Raw genomic sequence first — 19,464 nt, 5'->3', positions numbered from 1 at the left:
CTAAGCACCACTTAATGGACCTCCATGACTATTTCACATTATTGTAGTTACTGACATATATAAGTATGAATTAAAATGAAAATAGCAGCTTAATTTGCTTTAAAACTGACATTATTAAATTGACGGAAAAACCCGAGCTCGCTACGGAAATTCTTGAACGCGACCGTGACGTCACTGGTGGACAACAGCTGAACAACGCCGAAGTAAAACAACGTTATGACTGACTGTTATGACAGTATCTCGCTAGCTAAATAACCAACACTATTCATGACAATAGCCTAGCAATAAGCTAAACTCAAATTTAGAGGTACCGTTATTCTTGTAAATGTGATCGAAGTCGAACTCGAATTCATCCGACACTATAAACCTCCGTAATGCAGCTACGTAGCCGAGTATAATCTGAGCCACCGAGTTTAGCAAGTCAAGCTAACGTTAAATAACACCAACTAAAACAGGCGAAGTGAGTGTCCTTACCCTCTTCACCTCCATGTTACAGAGGCTCTTGAACACCTTTCGTTGGTGTCCTTACATGCCCATATTGTTGGAAAAGCGCTAGTGAAATGAGCTACAGATAACGGAGTGAGCGGATGGTCCTTTCCAAAGTGCCCGTTTGAAGTGGACAAATTTAGTCCATTTTCTGGATATTTTGGGATCTTTGGGACATTTGTGCACAGATGTCCCACTGTACATTGAATGATTGCAGCCAAAAACAACACACCTTTTCCTCATTTTGCATTAAATTAAGTGCAACTTCTAGAGTTGTTGTCCACCATCTACGTCACAGGCAAGACGCCTATTAGAGTTTCCCAACACTGTTGGGAGGCGGGGGGAAGAACCAACGGTCTTTTAAACCTTATTCCTTGAATTAGTAAGAAATAACATGTTTTCTGACTATCAATAAACACAAGTTAGGAACTCAAACTCCACTGTATTTATTTGTTTCACACTTTCATATCGCTGGTGCTTAGCCAGCGTGCTTAGCCAACATTTTATTTTAATTAATTCACCTCTGAAGATGGATTTAAAAATGCGTTGAAAGATGCCTTGCTTTCTTTATTACACAGGGAGACATAGTGTCCAGTGCTGGCACACACATACATGTTTGGAGCATTAACGGGAACCCCATCGCCAGTGCCAACACGTTCACTGGCCGCAGTCAGCAGATCTTGTGCTGTTGCGTGTCTGAGATGAACGAGTGGGACACGCAGAATGTTATTGTGACGGGACACTCGGACGGCGTTGTCAGGGTAACCAGCCATCCCTTATTTCGGTTTATTTAATGTTCTGCTTTTAACTTTTATTAATTGTGAAGCAGCTGGTAAATCAATCACACAGTCACTTTCCTCCATTCACTTGCTCAAATGCACATTCTCACACTAACTCACTCACTCACTCACTTGTGTTCAGCAACATGTTCCATAATAAACACTGCGAGACTGATATTGCATGTCATTGTTAAAATGGGATGTTTGGGTTGTTTGTAAGGGTGTAGAATAGACATAAAGCCAACTTGGCAGCTTCATTGAAAGAGTTTTTCTTGTAGTTTTGGAGAATGGAGTTCCTACAAGTTCCCGAAACCCCAGCACCAGAACCACTGGAGCCTCCAGATATACCAGACTGCTGCGGAGAGGAAAAAATGGGTAAAACACCCCCAATATGTCAATAATTACCAAGTGATTGCTGTGATTATAAAATGGCTCACGATTCCTTCTTTGATTACAATCCCTTCCCCTTTTTTATTGAATAAATCTTGCAGATGGCCGTGAAGCTCCAGATGAGGACAGCAGTGAATCAGAGGGTGAGGAGACGAGTCTGAGTCAAGAGCCCAAACCCCGTAGTTCCGGTAGCCAGCCCGGCAGCGCCATCCACAGGCCAAAACCCCGCCCCGGAGCCTCGTGGTCAGTGGACAGCAGCTCGGACGACTCTCGCCGCTGGTCAGACACGCTCAGCATCGACGAGAAGGACGGCTTTGTGTTTGTGAATTACTCAGAAGGACAGGGAAGACCAGGAACAGCCCCGCATGGCAACCCACACCCACCACACTCGGCACCTCCTCACGGAGCCGTCCCTCAGCCTCTGCAGCCCAGCTCCATGGAGGCTCGACCTTACAGCCGGCTCCGAGCAGGTACTACAGGGTTTTTAAGTATGTTACGTTGCTCTTTGGCTCTGTCATATTTGGTTTTAAGATCAGTCCAAGCACAGGGCAGAGGTGAATTTTAATCAATAATTCATCATGTAAAATTCTTTAATTTACACTCTTCCTTGATAAAATTTCTGTATGATTAGCGTTTTTCATTCTAGGCTTGTTCATTCAGGGACTGCTACACAAGGGGGTGCTGTTGTGCTTCACATGACCAAGGCTTTGCATTCCTTGCATGTTTTGCCTCTTCCCTCAGTGACTTATATATATATATATATATATATATATATATAATACGGCAACAAGCTAACTAAGTTTAATTTAGTACCTTTTCCCCCATGGAGGTTAGAACGTTGCCAGAGGCTCACCTCTGAGCTGTGTGTGAGTGGCTGGCAGTTCTGGGAGTGTGTGTGTGAGAGCGGTTGGCAGTTCTGAGCACTGAGTTGGTGTTGCTCTCTGTCCCTGAGCAGGTTACAGATGGGAGAGACAGCTGGTGTTCCGGAGCAAACTCACCATGCACACCGCCTTCGACCGCAAAGACAACGCTCAGCCAGCAGAAATCACAGCACTCGCCATCTCAAAGTAAGTGTGTGTGTGTGTGTGTTCTCGCTTATGTATTGGAATGGAGACCTGAGGGAGTGGGAGATATTCCAATTATCATTAGGAATATCTCAGTCCATTTTTTTTGCCTTAAATCCCATGTGAATTGTTTTGAGTCGGCTGTATATAATACAATTATGACTTTAACCTGGTGTGGCTGCTGTGACCACACACACAGAGATAAACTATTTGTTAATGATTTTTAATTGGTTTATCATTTCTTTAGGATTATTAACAGCTGTGTTTGGACACATTTATGTATCTTCTTCCCTTGTCTTTAAATATACGTTATATACGTCTTTTAACAAATAAACCCCAGAATTTCTGTGTGTTGTTGTATAGAGTGAGAAGTTCTCCACTATAACCAGATTTTTTTAAATTTTACAGTAAAATACTGGCAGCAGAGTTCCCAGGCATTTACTGTATTTTTACAGGAACACTACTGTATTTCAAATTTACAGCATATTACTGTAATTGAATAATACAATCATTTACTGTAAATACTGTGATTTAGAGTAAAATATTGGCAGCAGAGTTCCCAGGCATTTACCGTATTTTTACAGGAACACTACTGTATTTCAAATTTACAGCATATTACTGTAATTGAATAATACAATAATTTACTGTAAATACTGCGATTTACAGTAAAATACTGGCAGCAGAGTTCCCAGCCATTTACCGTATTTTTACAGGAACTCTACTGTATTTCAAATTTACAGCATATTACTGTAATTGAGTAATACAATAATTTACTATAAATGCACTGGACTGTGGCTCTTGCAGAGAGAACTGAGCACCCGTGGTAGATCTTTTTACCCTGTAAATCTATGCAGTGATAGAGTTTGGATTAGAATCATAATCAGTGGAGCTCAGATCTGTCTGGATTTTTTTGTCTTTATGCATTAACACCACACACAAAGCTCAATAAGAAGTTCAGCTATGAATTATGACCGTTTGAGATGGCCATCTGTGGTGAAGGAAGCAGTGTTACCCACTCACTTCAACCACACAACCTCTTCTCTTCTGCCATCTCTTCTCTGTTTAGGGACCACAGTAAGATTCTGGTGGGTGACGGACGTGGCCGTGTGTTCAGCTGGTCGGTCAGTGAGCAGCCCGGGCGCTCCGCTGCTGACCACTGGGTGAAGGATGAGCAGGTGGACAGCTGTTCCGGGTGCGCCGTGAGATTCTCGCTCACAGAGAGGCGCCATCACTGCAGGAACTGTGGACAGCTCTTCTGCCAGAAGTAAGAACTTGGGAGACGCTGCTAATTCTCTCTCTCTCTCTCTCTCTCTCTCTCTCTCTCTCTCTCTCTCTTCTTCTCTTGAGGCTGATCTAGTTAAAATGTTACAGACAATTGTTTGAATTGGAAAACATTGGAAACTCCTGCATTGCGTCAGCGCTGTGATGTAACCCCTCCCTCTGGTCTCGTAGGTGCAGTCGCTTCCAGTCAGAGATCAAGCGCCTGAAGATCTCCTCTCCCGTCCGAGTGTGTCAGAACTGTTACTACAACCTGCAGCACGAGCGGGCCTCAGAGGAAGGTTCCAGAAACTAGACCTCGGTTCACTCCCTCACTCTCTCTCTCACCCTCACCACATTCCCCCACCTTTCACTACCACCCCATGCAAGAGACCCCTGTTCATAAAGCACTGACGTAAAACTAAAATGTCCGTTGTTTCGTGGATGGAGGTGGAGCGTATACCGGCGAGTAACGGGAGATGAGTTACGTCTGTTTGACTTTTCACTTTAGCTTTCTTTCATGTTCCACGCGGTCATGTCGACGTGAGCATTTTCCATGAACTTTTAGATTTTAGGAACGCGGAAACCCTCCTTCATGAAATGTGTTTATAGTGTAAATAATTACAATGGCCTTTTTAACTAGCGCAGGAAGAAGAGAAGTCATAATTAAGAGATAAAGAAAACAAGACATTGCCTGTAACATAGCATTATAACGTACCACTCCTGACTTAACGAAAGAAAGAAAGAAAGAAAGAAAGAAAGAAACAAACAAACAAACAAACAAACAAACAAACAAACAAAAAAAGTGGTTGTGTGTAGTCAATGTCACTAGTCACAGCATCCCAGCGGGTATAATATCGGGGACTATGAATGTTAATAATAAATGTTTGTGGGTCAAAATTATTACAGTGTCTAGTTATGCAAATATTTAACTATTTTGTTTACAGTGTATTAATATTGACGTGTTGCCCACAGTATCAGATCCCCTCTATTTGCCAGTAGCTGATATATCTTTTGGTTTTAAGTTTTGTTGCCAAACTGCCTTGGTGTAAAATTTATAATTGTATTTATAAACAATAGAAATCTTTATTATGCATTTACCGTATTTAACATTCGCCACTTATATTTCGACCTAATCTCATTTCACATCATATCAGGGTTTTTAAAGGAACCAGAGGTTAGATTTTGTTGAGCGTTTCAGACGTTGAGAACGGTCCTGAAATATTGTTACGTGTCCAATGAGCTGACAGCTTTCTGACTGAGTGAATAATGCGTGTAGTAGCTGTGGTGATCTGTAAATTCAGGCTAACAAGGGACTTAATTTGTCTGTTCACTACTAGCTTTAAAAATTTCTCACTAACACTAACCACTGTTTTTCTTTTAGAAACTTTCTGAGAGGCCGTTGTGTGGTCTTCTGTTTAAACTCGAGTAGAGAATAATCAGACGTGTGTAGAATGTGTGAATTGTACACTTCCTGATGCAGTCATGTTTCTGGGGGTCTTTCCTGTCTATTTAAAGTTAACAGTCTGCCACTTGTGTTCCAGGTAGTCACCACCTTCAGAGTTCTATGACCGGCCAGATGTATTTTTGTTAGTGGAGGGAAGGGGAACCGCGTTTGAACTAATGCTGCCTTCCAGTCCTTTTGGAAATATCATATTTATGAGATGAGTGTACGTAAAAGCCACCACATCGTAATTATTAGTCGGATAGCTATAACGTCCATGTTTGGGACGTGTCAAACAAGGAATGTTGTTTTTTTTAATTACACAATAGCCACAAATGAATACTGCAGCCTAAAAAGGTTTTTAAGGGCATATACACTCTCATACATGTTAAGGAAAATTATATAAGCTTATGCAATATTATGATTCTAACTGGATAAAAACACTCATCTGATTTTATCGCATTACCTTACAATACTCTTACCTTCTCCTTATTTACAGAAGACAAGTGAGCAACACTGCGTCCTACTTGTTTCTGCCAAAAATCACTTCAACACAACCTCAAACCTTGAGAGTAGCAGATTCAGAGAACTTGATAACAGCATAAACACCGCAGGAAGAGTTAGATTTCCAGGTGGTGAGTTTGTGGCCAGTGCTGTATAGAAATGCACAACCAAGTCTATAACGCAGGATCCGGTGTTTGATTCGGCGAGAAAGGGATTTTATGTTTTAAGAATGTAGTTGAACAACTGGAATCACTGAAAGGAGAAGTATGACCTTTTATTTTATTCTTTTATCCCTGTTGTCTTCTGTCAGTGGTACTGTGGGCAACACTGCATTGAAAGTGCTGCTTTGATCATTAGGAAGAACCATTCTTTCCTTTTTTATTTTTTAAACTAACATTAAACACATAAATCACTTTAATGGATGAAATGCTACACACGCAGTAGTCTATTATTCACCGTCTTCATACATTTCACCATGGATTGCCATACAGCCTGATATGCACCCGTTCTGATTATGGTTGTTATTATTATTATAGACTTATGTACTGTAAATTAGCGTGCAATCATAACATCAAAGCTGTCGGGGTTCACAAAGGCCAGGGGGTCAGCCCCACATTCTTTTCGCACCTTCACGTGTACAAACAGGAAAAAAGATCATGGTTTTATCCGAGGCGTTTATATGTTGCGGGCTATCGTTTTAAACGGGGTGCGTTCCTTTACAGCGAGACGAACTGTACAAAGTATTTATGCAATTATAATGTTTCCTTTTTTATGATTGATTATTGTACTTTTTTCAGCAAGTTGGGTTACTTGTCGCATGTCTAACACTGCTGACTTTCTGTGTCAGTGCATTGTACATGTTTTGACATTTATTATTGTTTCTTTTTTCTTTTTCTTTTTCTTTTTTTTGCTCCTCATTTCTATGGCATTATTGACTGAGTTCTGCCCAGAGAGTTGTGTACAGAGTTGCCACGTATGCAGATGGTGTGCCCAGAAACCTCCGGGTCGACTTTTTGTACTCCTACGTATGAAAATTCAAGGACTGATCAAGAAAAAAACAAACAAAAGGATTCAAAAAACAAACAAACAAAAGGATTCTCTTTTTTTTGGTGGTCTTGTGTTAGACTGCATTGCTACAGTATCTGGTGTGCAATCTGTGATAGCTGAATGTTCATTGTGCATTTGTGTTTAAGTACAACAACATGCCCTCCTCCTCCTCCTTGTAGAGTAACCCCTGAAATGTACTGTTACTATAATGCAATAGATTCTGGTACTCATATTTTTAATTTAATTTCAATTAAATCCTTGCTGTTTACCACCAGCATCGTCCACTTTTCCACTGTGTTTCTATGAAATATAATTGTCTTTACTTATTTTTCAATGCTGTATACAGTGTATTACGCCTCCTCTTTACAGACACTGTGCTTCGTAAAGCCTGAGCATGCTGATACAACGGTGTGGTGGACTGTGGATACTGTAGGAAGGCTGCATTTACAACATTGTTTTACCATTTACATTATGGTAGGTGGTACACCATTTATGTATTTACATACATGGTGGCGCAGCAGGTAGTGTCGCAGTCACACAGCTCCAGGGACCTGGAGGTTGTGGGTTCGAGTCCCGCTCCGGGTGACTGTCTGTGAGGAGTGTGGTGTGTTCTCCCTGTGTCTGCGTGGGTTTCCTCTGGGTGACTGTCTGTGAGGAGTGTGGTGTGTTCTCCCTGTGTCTGTGTGGGTTTCCTCTGGGTGACTGTCTGTGAGGAGTGTGGTGTGTTCTCCCTGTCTGCGTGGGTTTCCTCCGGGTGCTCTGGTTTCCTCCCACAGTTCAAAAACACACATTGGTAGGTGGATTGGCGACTCAAAAGTGTCCGTAGGTGTGTGTGCGAGTGAATGTCTATCACCCTGTGAAGGACTGGCGCCCCCTCCTGGGTGTATTCCTGCCTTGTGCCCAATAATTCCAGGTAGGCTCTGGATCCACCGCGACCCTGAACTGGATAAGGGTTACAGATAATGAATGAATGAATTTTTAATTTAATTAATTAAAGATTTTTGTTTAATAAATATAACATGGCACATTTTTTTAAATAATAAAATTAACAGAAAGAATAAGCATTCAACTAGAAAGAATAAAAATTAATGATCTGACATGATTATGCCAGACCACTCGGAGACAGGAGTGGTGGATTTTCAAAAATGTTCTCTCCACTCTGCAGCAACAATAGTTCCTTTCTCTGAATTTTCCGGTCAGTTTCTAATTTGACCTGGTTCACAGTAGATCTGTACTTTCAGGAGAAGTGCAAATTCCTCAAACTCATGCTTGATGGTGTATTCTGCAGGTGCATTTTGTTCCAGATACAGTGAGAACACAACAAAATGACTGTGTGTGATCCCAAACCCAGGACCTCAGGGCTCTGGAGCTGTGGGGCACTGACGCTACCTGTGCCACTGTACCACCCATGAACACACTGCTGTTGAAAAATAAACAAAACCTTTAGCAGGAAAATTATACAGAATAGATATGCTTTATTTTCATATTTACGTGATACATACTGTATTTATGTAGCCTGTGTATTTATAAATGCTGATATACATTTATCTGTTTCTTTTTTAAACTTTATTAACATATTTACACTTAATACTTATTTTAATGTAGGATTACTTATGAATTTTAATGTAAGCTGTTTAATGATAACTCTCATCAGTCTAGTGTATAGCTTTGGGAAAATATTCTCGTCGTTTGTAATCAATCGGAGTCGACTCTGTGAATCAACGAGGAGTTTTAATAGAATAAAAAAAAAGCGAATCGACTCTGAATCATAGGGAGTCGACTCTGAATCAGAGAGAGGTTGGGACTGTGTGACTGTCCAACGAACACAGCGCAGTCCAGCACTCGGCAAACAGACGTTACACCTGCGGACAGGAAACAAATGCGCGCACTTTATCCCCGGGACTGGCGCCGAGAGCGTTCAAACACGATTCCAGGAGGCTCCCGTAAAACCGGCTGTCCGCTGAGTGTCCGTTAGACGGGGTGGACACTCGCTTTAAACGCCGTGTTTTTACTCCTCTCTATGCCTGTGTGAGCGGAGCGTACGGGAGAATATGACGGAGCTGAGGAGACGAGGCGCTGGGGCAGGAGGCGGGGAACCGGAGAGCGCGGACAACATCAGCGACAAGGCAAGGCTAACCTTAATTCAGCCTGAATTACCGGGGCTGAAGTTGAATTATATCTTCCACCTTAAATAGCGCCTGCACTAAGCGACAGCTAAGACTTCATTACCTTTGAAAAGGCTGTTAATATTTACATTGTAAAAGGATATTAAGAGACTGGAGCTGCGTTCTGGGGAATTTTCCGTCCCACCTTAAATGGTGCAGCGGTTCCGCTGTATAACGATAAGTTACAGTTAAGGTGGAATGGAATATTACAACAAAGCCAAACCCAGCTTTATCAGCTTAGATTTAAAATGAATATGTACGCACGTATTTGTTACTATTTCAGTTTAAGACGCGTTGTCAGAATATGATAGTACAACATTTAAGGTGGAACGGAAAACTGAAACAAGCTGGCGAATAAGGATCCGGCTTAAGCTGTGTACGTTAAGTCAAACTGGATTTGGTCTCCAGTGGCCTAATAGCTAAGACTGCTTAAGTAGACTAGGCTTAAAACGATAAACAACAACAACAAACACACTAAATTAATGAAGAACTATAGTGATAGGTAAAAACTGGTAAGATGGAGTTACCCTGGAGCTTTAACTCACTATTCACTGAGCAGAGACAGTAGAAACCTGTGTTAGACTCAGTCTGTAATTTTATATCGACTTCACTTGGGGTGGCTCACCACACTCAATGCCAAGAGGGGTATTAAAAAGCCCTCACCCCCAACCGAAGGTTTTTTTTTACCCTGTTAAAGGCTAAAGACCAGCTCTATGAAAGTGTCAAACAAATAAATACAGTGGAATTTGAGTTCCTAACTTGTGTTTATTGATAGTCAGAAAACATGTTATTTCTTACTAATTCGAGGAATAAGGTTTAAAAGACCGTTGCCCCCCCCCCCCCCCGTACGTAGCTGCATTACGGAGGTTTATAGTGTCGGATGAATTCGAGTTCGACTTCGATCACATTTACAAGAATAACGGTACCTCTAAATCTGAGTTTAGCTTATTGCTAGGCTATTGTCATGAATAGTGTTGGTTATTTAGCTAGATACTGTCATAACAGTCGGTCATAACGGTGTTTTACCGCGGCGTTGTTCAGCTGTTGTCCACCAGTGACGTCACGGTTGCGTTAAAGAATTTCCGTAGCGAGCTCGGGTTTTTCCGTCAATTTAATAAAATTGTCAGTTTTGTCAACTTAATCAGCAAATTAAGCTGCTATTTTCATTTTAATTCATACTTATATATGTCAGTAACTACAATAATGTGGAATATTATTAATAAGTGGTGCTTAGCCTTTAATGTGTCAGTGTGGTGTTTTGTATGTGCTAGACATATCTTGAGCAATGTAAGTGGGCTTTGAAGACTTTTGTACCAAAGACATTCTCAAACAGTTGGATTCAGACAATCAAAGTTTCTGACCTCACAAGGCTAAGGAACCAATCCCGTCAGGACTTTTATGTCGCAAGCTAATGGTGGAGATGTGGTTGGACAAAGCACTAACTGCATATTCATGTATCTTCAGGCAAGGAATAACATCTAAACCACTCTTAAAACTATAAGGGTTATTTTATATCTCAGAAAAAAAGCTTCTACACATGTCTTTCTGAACAGGGATGAGTTTTTAGGGGTTTAATCAAAGCCCCCACCATTGGACTGTGGAGCACTGGAACTGTGTTTTCTAGCGAGTTGATGGAATCAGTAATCAATGCATATTTCAACAATGAACCATTTCGCATCACTCCACTGCTGAAAGAAAGTTTAAAGGCTCTTCTTCTTTGGGGTCCATCAGTTAAATCATTGTGAGCAAAGCAGACAAAGTTCGATGGACAACTAAACAGAATGATATTAATCATAGACACAGAGCTAATAACTGTCTAACAATACCTTATCTAAGTATGAGCAGCCTCCAACAGAGTTTTACTTCACTACATGACATTGAGTTATTTTATATTTGAAAGTGTCACAGCAGGTAGGTGTCGCAGTCGCACAGCTCCAAGGACCTGGAGGTTGTGGGTTCGTGTCCTGCTCCGGGTGACTGTCTGTGAGGAGTGTGGTGTGTTCTCCCTGTGTCTGCGTGGGTTTCCTCCTGGTGACTGTCTGTGAGGAGTGTGGTGTGTTCTCTCTGTGTCTGCGTGGGTTTCCTCCGGGTGACTGTCTGTGAGGAGTGTGGTGTGTTCTCTCTGTGTCTGCGTGGGTTTCCTCCGGGTGACTGTCTGTGAGGAGTTTGGTGTGCTCTCTTTGGTGTTGTTATTCCGAGCAGTGAATGTAGAGCACCATTCAGTCTTTTAGTTTTAGCTGGGGTCAGGTTCACATCAGTGGTTGGCTGATTGGTCTAAATCTGTTTTAGAAGCTGAATGTCTCCATTAATATCTGTGTAATAGCCTACGTCTCTGTAGGTCATTATTTTATTATACATCAGGAATTAAGCAGGATGTCATTACACTTTCTAGGATGAAACTGCCTAAAGCAGTGTTTATAACAACCTTTATAAAGGTTAATATAGGTTTCTTCAAGTTGTCATAAATGCCTTATGTAGGTTTACAATGTCCTTCAGTAAAATGCCACCAAAATCTGTATTAATTGTTGCAGTATTAAATTGTATTATCGTAGATATTTTAGGGTCAAGAACAGTCCTTAGATGGTTACTGACCTTAAAATAGCAGCAAAGCGTGTCCTAAAACAAGCCAGTGACTTTGAATACTGGGCTTCACACAGACAGTATTTCTCAAGATCTGTATCGCTGGGTGAGACACTGCTCTGTTGCTGAGGTCATCCCGAGATTTGGTCATAAATAGGCTAGCTCAAACACGTCGTTATAAATAAGTAACCGCAAACAACTGTGGGAGAGTCGTTGCGTTTCTCTGGGACAGTTTAGATACATTTGAATAAAATGCTTGTTTCAGTAAAGTCATTTATTTGCATGAAGGCCTAAAGGCTTTTATAAAGTCTAGTATAACTAGCCCACACAGAAAGCACAGCCAAACACTTTAACAGTGATGTTCTGGGTAGTCACATGTCTGAGCATATGTCTGTGGGTTACAGACAGGGTCTATTGAAAGAGATCTACATTGACCAGATACGCTTTTAGAGCTGTTTTTCCATGACACTAACCGCAGAGTAGAGAGTGCTTTATCCTGTTTACATCTACTTACATCCTAATAGTTTGTGTTTTGTTATTGGCTAATATTGAAGGTGATGTTTTTTTAGCAGCTAGGATTAAATATAAAGGCATGTTTACTCCAAAACATTGAATATCTAGCAGTTTTACTGTTTAAATAAATTTGTTTTTATATCCAGTACAGTTCACAAGTGAACACTATTCTGGGTCTTAATTAAACACCTCTGACCTGCTTTGGGTGGCACGGTGGCACAGCAGGTAGGTGTCGCAGTCACACAGCTGGACCTGAAGGTTGTGGGTTCGATTCCCGCTCCGAGTGAGGAGTGTGGTGCGTTCTCCCCGTGTCTGCGTGGGTTTCCTCCGGGTGACTGTCTGTGAGGAGTGTGGTGCGTTCTCCCCGTGTCTGCGTGGGTTTCCTCCGGGTGACTGTCTGTGAGGAGTGTGGTGTGTTCTCTTTGTGTCTGCGTGGGTTTCCTCCGGGTGACTGTCTGTGAGGAGTGTGGTGTGTTCTCCCTGTGTCTGCGTGGGTTTCCTCTGGGTGACTGTCTGTGAGGAGTGTGGTGTGTTCTCTTTGTGTCTGCGTGGGTTTCCTCCGGGTGACTGTCTGTGAGGAGTGTGGTGTGTTCTCTTTGTGTCCGCGTGGGTTTCCTCCGGGTGACTGTCTGTGAGGAGTGTGGTGTGTTCTCTCTGTGTCCGTGTGGGTTTCCTCCGGGTGACTGTCTGTGAGGAGTGTGGTGTGTTCTCCCTGTGTCTGCGTGGGTTTTCTCCGGGTGACTGTCTGTGAGGAGTGTGGTGCGTTCTCTCTGTGTCCGCGTGGGTTTCCTCCGGGTGACTGTCTGTGAGGAGTGTGGTGTGTTCTCCCTGTGTCTGCGTGGGTTTCCTCCGGGTGACTGTCTGTGAGGAGTGTGGTGTGTTCTCTTTGTGTCTGCGTGGGTTTCCTCCGGGTGACTGTCTGTGAGGAGTGTGGTGTGTTCTCTTTGTGTCCGCGTGGGTTTCCTCCGGGTGACTGTCTGTGAGGAGTGTGGTGTGTTCTCTCTGTGTCCGTGTGGGTTTCCTCCGGGTTACTGTCTGTGAGGAGTGTGGTGTGTTCTCCCTGTGTCTGTGTGGGTTTCCTCCGGGTGACTGTCTGTGAGGAGTGTGGTGTGTTCTCTTTGTGTCCGCGTGGGTTTCCTCTGGGTGACTGTCTGTGAGGAGTGTGGTGTGTTCTCCCTGTGTCTGCGTGGGTTTCCTCCGGGTGACTGTCTGTGAGGAGTGTGGTGCGTTCTCTCTGTCCGTGTGGTAGGTGGATTGGCGACTCAAATGTGTCCGTAGGTGTGAGTGTGTGAGTGAATGTGTGTGTGTGTGTGTGTCTGTGTCACTCTGTCAAGGACTGAACCCCCCCAGGGTGTGTTCCTGCCTTGCGCCCAATGATTCCAGGTAGGCTCTGGACCCACCTGAACTGGGTAAGGGTTACAGAAAATAAATGAATGCATAAATGAATGACCTGCTTTGGTCAAAATACCACAAGACAAACACCACAAGAGAGCTCAACCCCTCAGAACGACCATTTTTTGAGCCTTTTCCTTTAAATGATAATGAGCCACTCGCTGTTCACCCTGTCCCGAGTGCATGCTCTGGTTTTCGCTCAGTTCTCTTTTCATTTGTTTTTGTTTTCACTGTTTTTTCTCAGTATTCTTCTGTCTCTGTACTTGTGTTTGTTTTAAAATGTTTAACATCTTTAGCACTCACTTATCCTATTATTATTATTTTTGCCTTTTATATCTAAACATATCATCTTCAGCCTCGTCTTCCGTTAGCAGTATCCCACTCAGTCTTTTTTCCTCGTCTCTGTAGACGGAGCTGGGGGATGCCATTCACATGTCTCTTCTGTGTTGGTAAAATCGAACTGAGCTCAGTCTTTTCAGTCCATTTTGCTGTAGTGGGATACTTTTTCCTTTAGCTCTTATTCGCACAACCTGAAACAGCAGGCTGTCTCTGCTGAGCCTCTGAAGCAGTGGAGCATTAGTGAACGGCTCTCTGCTCAGTTTACCGCCTCAGCTGCTTGTCTCGGCTCAGAGTGGCATGATGACCTCCTCATAGTGACCACGCACAGACACTAGGCAAGCCTATTGTTGGATATCTCTATCAGACACTGAAAGGGCTTTCTGTTCCATATTACAGCAGTCACACCTTCCTTTTATTGGCTTTGTCAAATTATAAAGCATAACTGGTGCTTGTGTTTCTGGCTGAAAAAGTGTTATACAAATATCATGTTTTGATTTAGTAGTCTTCTGTTTTGTTTTTGTTACAGTGTAGAGCAGAGGTAATTAATTAAACGGAATTAGTCTTGTAGTTATAAAAACATTTTATTTAGTTAACAACTGAATGTCAAATCATGTTACATTTCGATTACATTTCAATATATTTTAACAAGACATAAATATTAGAAAAAAGAAATTCCTGCTCCGGGTGACTGTCTGTGAGGAGTGTGGTGTGTTCTCCCTGTGTCTGCGTGGATTTCCTCCGAGTGACTGTCTGTGAGGAGTGTGGTGTGTTCTCCCTGTGTCTGCGTGGGTTTCCTCCGGATGACTGTCTGTGAGGAGTGTGGTGTGTTCTCCCTGTGTCTGTGTGGGTTTCCTCCGGATGACTGTCTGTGAGGAGTGTGGTGTGTTCTCCCTGTGTCCGCGTGGGTTTCTTCCGTGTGACTGTCTGTGAGGACTGTGGTGTGTTCTCCCCGTGTCTGTGTGGGTTTCCTCTGGGTGACTGTCTGTGAGGAGTGTGGTGTGTTCTCCCTGTGTCCACGTGGGTTTCCTCCAGGTGCTCCGATTTCCTCCCACAGTCCAAAAAACACACGTTGGTAGGTTGATTGGCGACTCAAAAGTGTCCATAGGTGTGAGTGTGTGTGTTGCCCTGTGAAGGACTGGCGCCCCTCTCCAGGGTGTGTTCCTGCCTTGCGCCCAACGATTCCAGGTAGGCTCTGGACCCACCGCAACCCTGAATTGGATAAAGCGGCTACAAATAATGGATAGATGGAAATACGCTAAATAAAATGCCCTTTATTCATTTCAAGTAGAATTTACAGGTAACACAACAAGTAAAAAGCGTATTTAAGTAAAGTCCCTAAAGACTTGTAGTTGCAGTTGACTTTACTGTTTTTTCACAACCAGCAATCTGATTGGTTCTTATTGCTGGAGGGTGGGACTTCTTTCGTAAACAGAATCCACGTTCAGCGTTATGGGAATTTCAGCCCGTAATCGTTTCCTTATTTTTAAAGTTATTGGTTTAAACTCACACAACACTGTCCTCTGGGCTAGTTTTACAGGCCCCAGGACAGTGGTGTCTGGAGCGACCACAGGCCGCCTATTTGTGACCCCTGATATAGAGTGAACAGCATTTTCCAAACCAAAAGAAAAAGTAAAATTCAGAAGAATGTTTGACATTTAAATGTTGAAATCTCCTTTGATGACTATGGACCAGACTTACTTTCATTCAAAAGACATAGCATACATTTATAGGTGCGGTTCATTTCTTCTGGCCCCAACAACATTTAGACATTATGCCTAGTGAATTGTAGCTTTACTGGTTGGACATTACACACTGGTGGATTTAATGTCTTGTATATTTCGTGTTAGCAAAGTAACTAGCCATGAGATAATGTATATTATCATGGTTTCTCCACAGTGTTTAGTTGAGTTAAATACACACATACAGGTCCATAACGAGAGATGATTCACATTACTGTGTCACTGTCAGCTCAAACCGCAGCCTTCCCAATTTGTTCTCGGCAAACTCTACCAGCATAACTGTCAGTTGAGGTTGTGCTTTAGTCCAAGCAAACCTGCCAAGTGTGAACACACACCCTTAGCCTGTACCTTTGAATGTGTTTACACCTAAAGTGGACAAGATGATACAAACTACTGCCTACTATTTATTTAAAACAAGTGCCGTGAAAGTGTGTAGCTTTTATTATTGTTTATTATTAAGCAAAATATAATTGTGATTATCATTTTAACAATTATGATAGAGCCTTACGGTGTATTACAGAACAAACCCTCTCTAGTTTTTGCTGTTTGTGTCTAACAGGGCGTGGGTTAGAGTCAGTCTCGGACTCACCCCTCATTGATTATCCTGCTTTTGCAGTTTTCTTTAGAAAGCAGGTTGTGCAAGCTTGTGACGTTTGGAATTCAACTGGAAAAACAGACTGCTGTCTAACAGTTTTAATACTGTGGTGTATTACAGTAATATAAGTCATTATGGGTTAGAATCTTGGGCAAAGATAATCCCTGCTCCTGGACTATGTTAATCTCCTTTAAAAAAGGTGTACACATCAGGCCTCGGGTTTAATACCTGTCCCGGAATCAGTCTTGATGTACTACAGTGCTTTAATACTGCGAAACAGTACATACAGTGTGTTATACTATTAAATACAATGTGTTTTCCTGTGTGATGGATTCTGCTGCATTAACTTCTGCCCTTGCCAGCAGCGAGCCAGTCTGTTTTTGTATTTGCTGCATGCAGGAATTCTTAATCAGCCTCTGAATGTTTTCTGCCACCTCTGCAGGGTGTTTAAAGGGACACTGAAAACTGGGCCAAGCTGTCGCTCACATCGGGGGAAAGCTCCACAAGAGGATTGAATTGACCTGTGTTGTAATTCCGAGTCTAAATCTTCACTTAAAACGTGTTGTTCTGGCAGGTTCTGCCTGTACTGACTCAGGGGCAGAAAGAGAATAGGCTGGTTGCTGAGGCACTGCCTGCATCTCCCTACGTTACGTTTGTTTGCTCAGGGTGAGATCTCTGGGGTCAGGCTTGGCCAGGGTTGTTCCCCTGCTGCCCTGGGGATTAGCGTAGTCGCATTTCTGGAGCAGCTGATCTGAGAGCTAGCCTGCTTATTGGCCTTGTTCGCAGGCTGGCAGACGACAAGGCCGGTGGAGACTTGTGCGCGCTGAGCAGAGCTGGAAGGAAAAGCCTGAGCGGTAAACTCCTGTTTCAGCATGACGCATCGTTCTTGGAGATGTTGAGTCTTAATCCTGGGAATTTAGACAGATATTTATAGAGCATTTTATTAACTTAAAGGCCCTTTTTAAGGCAGACTGCTGGAGTTTGAAATCCTTGTAATAATAGTTTGTTGTTATTTGATGCCTCTCTGTTGGAAATAATAAAGAATCGCTAAAAGAAGTCTATTTTTCTCTTCTTAAAAGTGCCTCTGTGTACAGCTTCACAGAAGCCCTGCTAAACATTGTTTCTCTGGACAGACGACATGCCAACTATTGTTAATGCCAACAAAAGCAGCTTTATATCCTTAAAACAAGTGAGTGTCTAGGGCCTGGGTGCAGTATGCATTAGCAAATGTTTCTTTTTTTGCAGAGAAATATTCGACTGTAGGGCTGTTTAATTGCTCTTTAATCGAATACTATATTATTAAACCTTTTTTTAAATATCATTTTAGCTCTTCCATATTTCCACCACAGGTTTTCACCTTCTACAATCGATTCTGAAAGAGTGGGAGAATGATATGCTGATTCAGTTCTTTCAAAGTCATCCATTACATCGTTTTTTAAATTATAGACGTCCTGCAGACTCTGTATGAACGCTGCAGTGAGTTAAACCTATGGATTTAAAGTACACAAAAGACTCCAAGACTACACAAAACGTCCAAGACACTCTACATTTCCACTGAAGCCGTCTGCAGGGTATTAGAGTCCCTTCATTAAAAAGTTAGCGGAAAGGGCTTCCCTTACAAGCATTAATATGAAGTTTCAGACTTGAGTGACCCCTCTTCTCAACTGAGCTCACTCCCAATTACCTCTTCAAGGTTCGTTATTAGAGCCATGGATAAAAGGGTTTGACCCTTTTTCTAATTTTAGACCCTTTTCCTCTTGTTCTCCAGTGCCCATATTTAGCACATTTGGTATTTAGCTTGGCTTTCAGTGAGGGGTTCATGAAAAGGGCAGTCATAATGCTAGGAAACAGGATGAGACTTTTCAGGCATAAAGAAGTGACCAGCCAGACCAGGGCTTGGGTAATTTGTTCTCACTTGGTTTCATTCTGGACTGTTTGCTGTTTTTTGTCTGAACATGGCAACCATCCTGGTTTCAACATAATACATTACCCCTGTTTCACGGCTAGGGTAGTGATGAAATGCAGATGTGAGCCTGGAAGGCTGGTTTCAGCTCTGTTCCTTTAAATGACGATCAGGCAGGCAGCAGCGTCAAGCGAGGCACAGAGACTCTTCTTTATCAGTTGTAGCTCTGTTCTCTTCCTTTTACACTGTAATTTTATGCTGTTTTTGCTTGGTTCTATCATTTCTCCACTCTCGTTTTGTGTGTTTTACATGTTTAAACGCAGTCTTTGTGCTCTCACTCTGTGTGCTGTGATTGGAGAGACTCAGTGGGGGAGGCGGGACAACTCTATATCTCTGTTTGATGTCAGGAATGAAGCAAAATCAGAATGGCATGTTGTTGTTTTTTTTCCCCCCGTGTTTTCTGATATAGGCAGCCCACACAATCTGACTGGGTGATCTTGTTTCACAGTGTGTGGGCTGGTAGTTGCTCCAGATATAAAATAACATGCACATGCTTTGAATGATTATTTTTAACAATATGTCACTCTATTTTCAACATGTATTAAATACATTGTGCTGTTGTACTTTTATAGTGAAGTGGGGAGTGAAGGAATCACAAGCCCTTGTGCAAGGCACCTAACCCTCTGCTCCCCGGGCATCGATGGGCATTGCCCAACACTCATTGTGTGTTCACTGCCTGTATTGCACTAGTGTGTGTGTGTTTCAGAGGCCCAATTTAATTGCAGTACTGAAAATAAAACATACATTTCAAAATTTTAAACAAGGATGATAAATACATCGGTAAAGCAGTAGTACCAGTTAATTATTTTTTTTGTTAATTAATTAATTCATTTATTCATTGTCTGTAAGCACTTATCAAGGCGGGAATACACTATGGAGGGGGGGGGGGGCAGTCCTTCACAGGGCGACACACACACTCACACATTCACACCTACGGACACTTTTGAGTCGCCAATCCACCTACCAACGTGTGTTTTTGGACTGTGAGAGGAAACCGGAGCACCCGGAGGAAACCCACGCGGACACAGGGAGAACACACCACACTCCTCACAGACAGTCACCCGGAGGAAACCCACGCAGACACAGAGAGAACACACCACACTCCTCACAGACAGTCACCCGGAAGAAACCCACGCGGACACAGGGAGAACACACCACACTCCTCACAGACAGTCACCTGGAGGAAACCCACGCAGACACAGGGAGA

At 42.6% G+C, this 19,464-nt stretch overlaps 2 protein-coding genes across 9 annotated transcripts in view; both read left to right on the top strand.

Moving 5' to 3' along the window:
- Positions 1 to 7,258, top strand: part of LOC136677749 (WD repeat and FYVE domain-containing protein 3-like) — a 100,513-nt gene extending 93,255 nt beyond the window's left edge. For 5 of the 8 annotated variants that reach the window (XM_066655355.1, XM_066655356.1, XM_066655354.1 and 2 more), the window contains 6 exons: positions 1,065 to 1,247; positions 1,544 to 1,640; positions 1,757 to 2,125; positions 2,608 to 2,722; positions 3,786 to 3,983; positions 4,172 to 7,258. In XM_066655355.1, the coding sequence (XP_066511452.1) occupies positions 1,065 to 1,247; positions 1,544 to 1,640; positions 1,757 to 2,125; positions 2,608 to 2,722; positions 3,786 to 3,983; positions 4,172 to 4,292 (1,083 nt within the window). In that variant the 3' untranslated portion in view covers positions 4,293 to 7,258. The remainder of the gene's footprint in view (positions 1 to 1,064; positions 1,248 to 1,543; positions 1,641 to 1,756; positions 2,126 to 2,607; positions 2,723 to 3,785; positions 3,984 to 4,171) is intronic. The other 3 variants (XM_066655357.1, XM_066655352.1, XR_010796421.1) reach the window with 2 other exon arrangements.
- Positions 7,259 to 8,779: 1,521 nt separating this feature from the next.
- LOC136679199 (phosphatidate cytidylyltransferase 1-like) overlaps positions 8,780 to 19,464 on the top strand; it is a 38,383-nt gene continuing 27,698 nt past the window's right edge. Inside the window, exon 1 of the mRNA XM_066657587.1 lies at positions 8,780 to 9,097. Within this exon, the coding sequence (XP_066513684.1) occupies positions 9,023 to 9,097 (75 nt within the window). The 5' untranslated portion in view covers positions 8,780 to 9,022. The remainder of the gene's footprint in view (positions 9,098 to 19,464) is intronic.

The sequence above is a fragment of the Hoplias malabaricus genome, chromosome Y, assembly GCF_029633855.1.
Source record: "Hoplias malabaricus isolate fHopMal1 chromosome Y, fHopMal1.hap1, whole genome shotgun sequence".
Classification (NCBI taxonomy): domain Eukaryota; kingdom Metazoa; phylum Chordata; class Actinopteri; order Characiformes; family Erythrinidae; genus Hoplias; species Hoplias malabaricus.
Note: the sequence above shows the minus strand (reverse complement) of the source record. Positions and strands in the feature narration are given on the sequence as shown.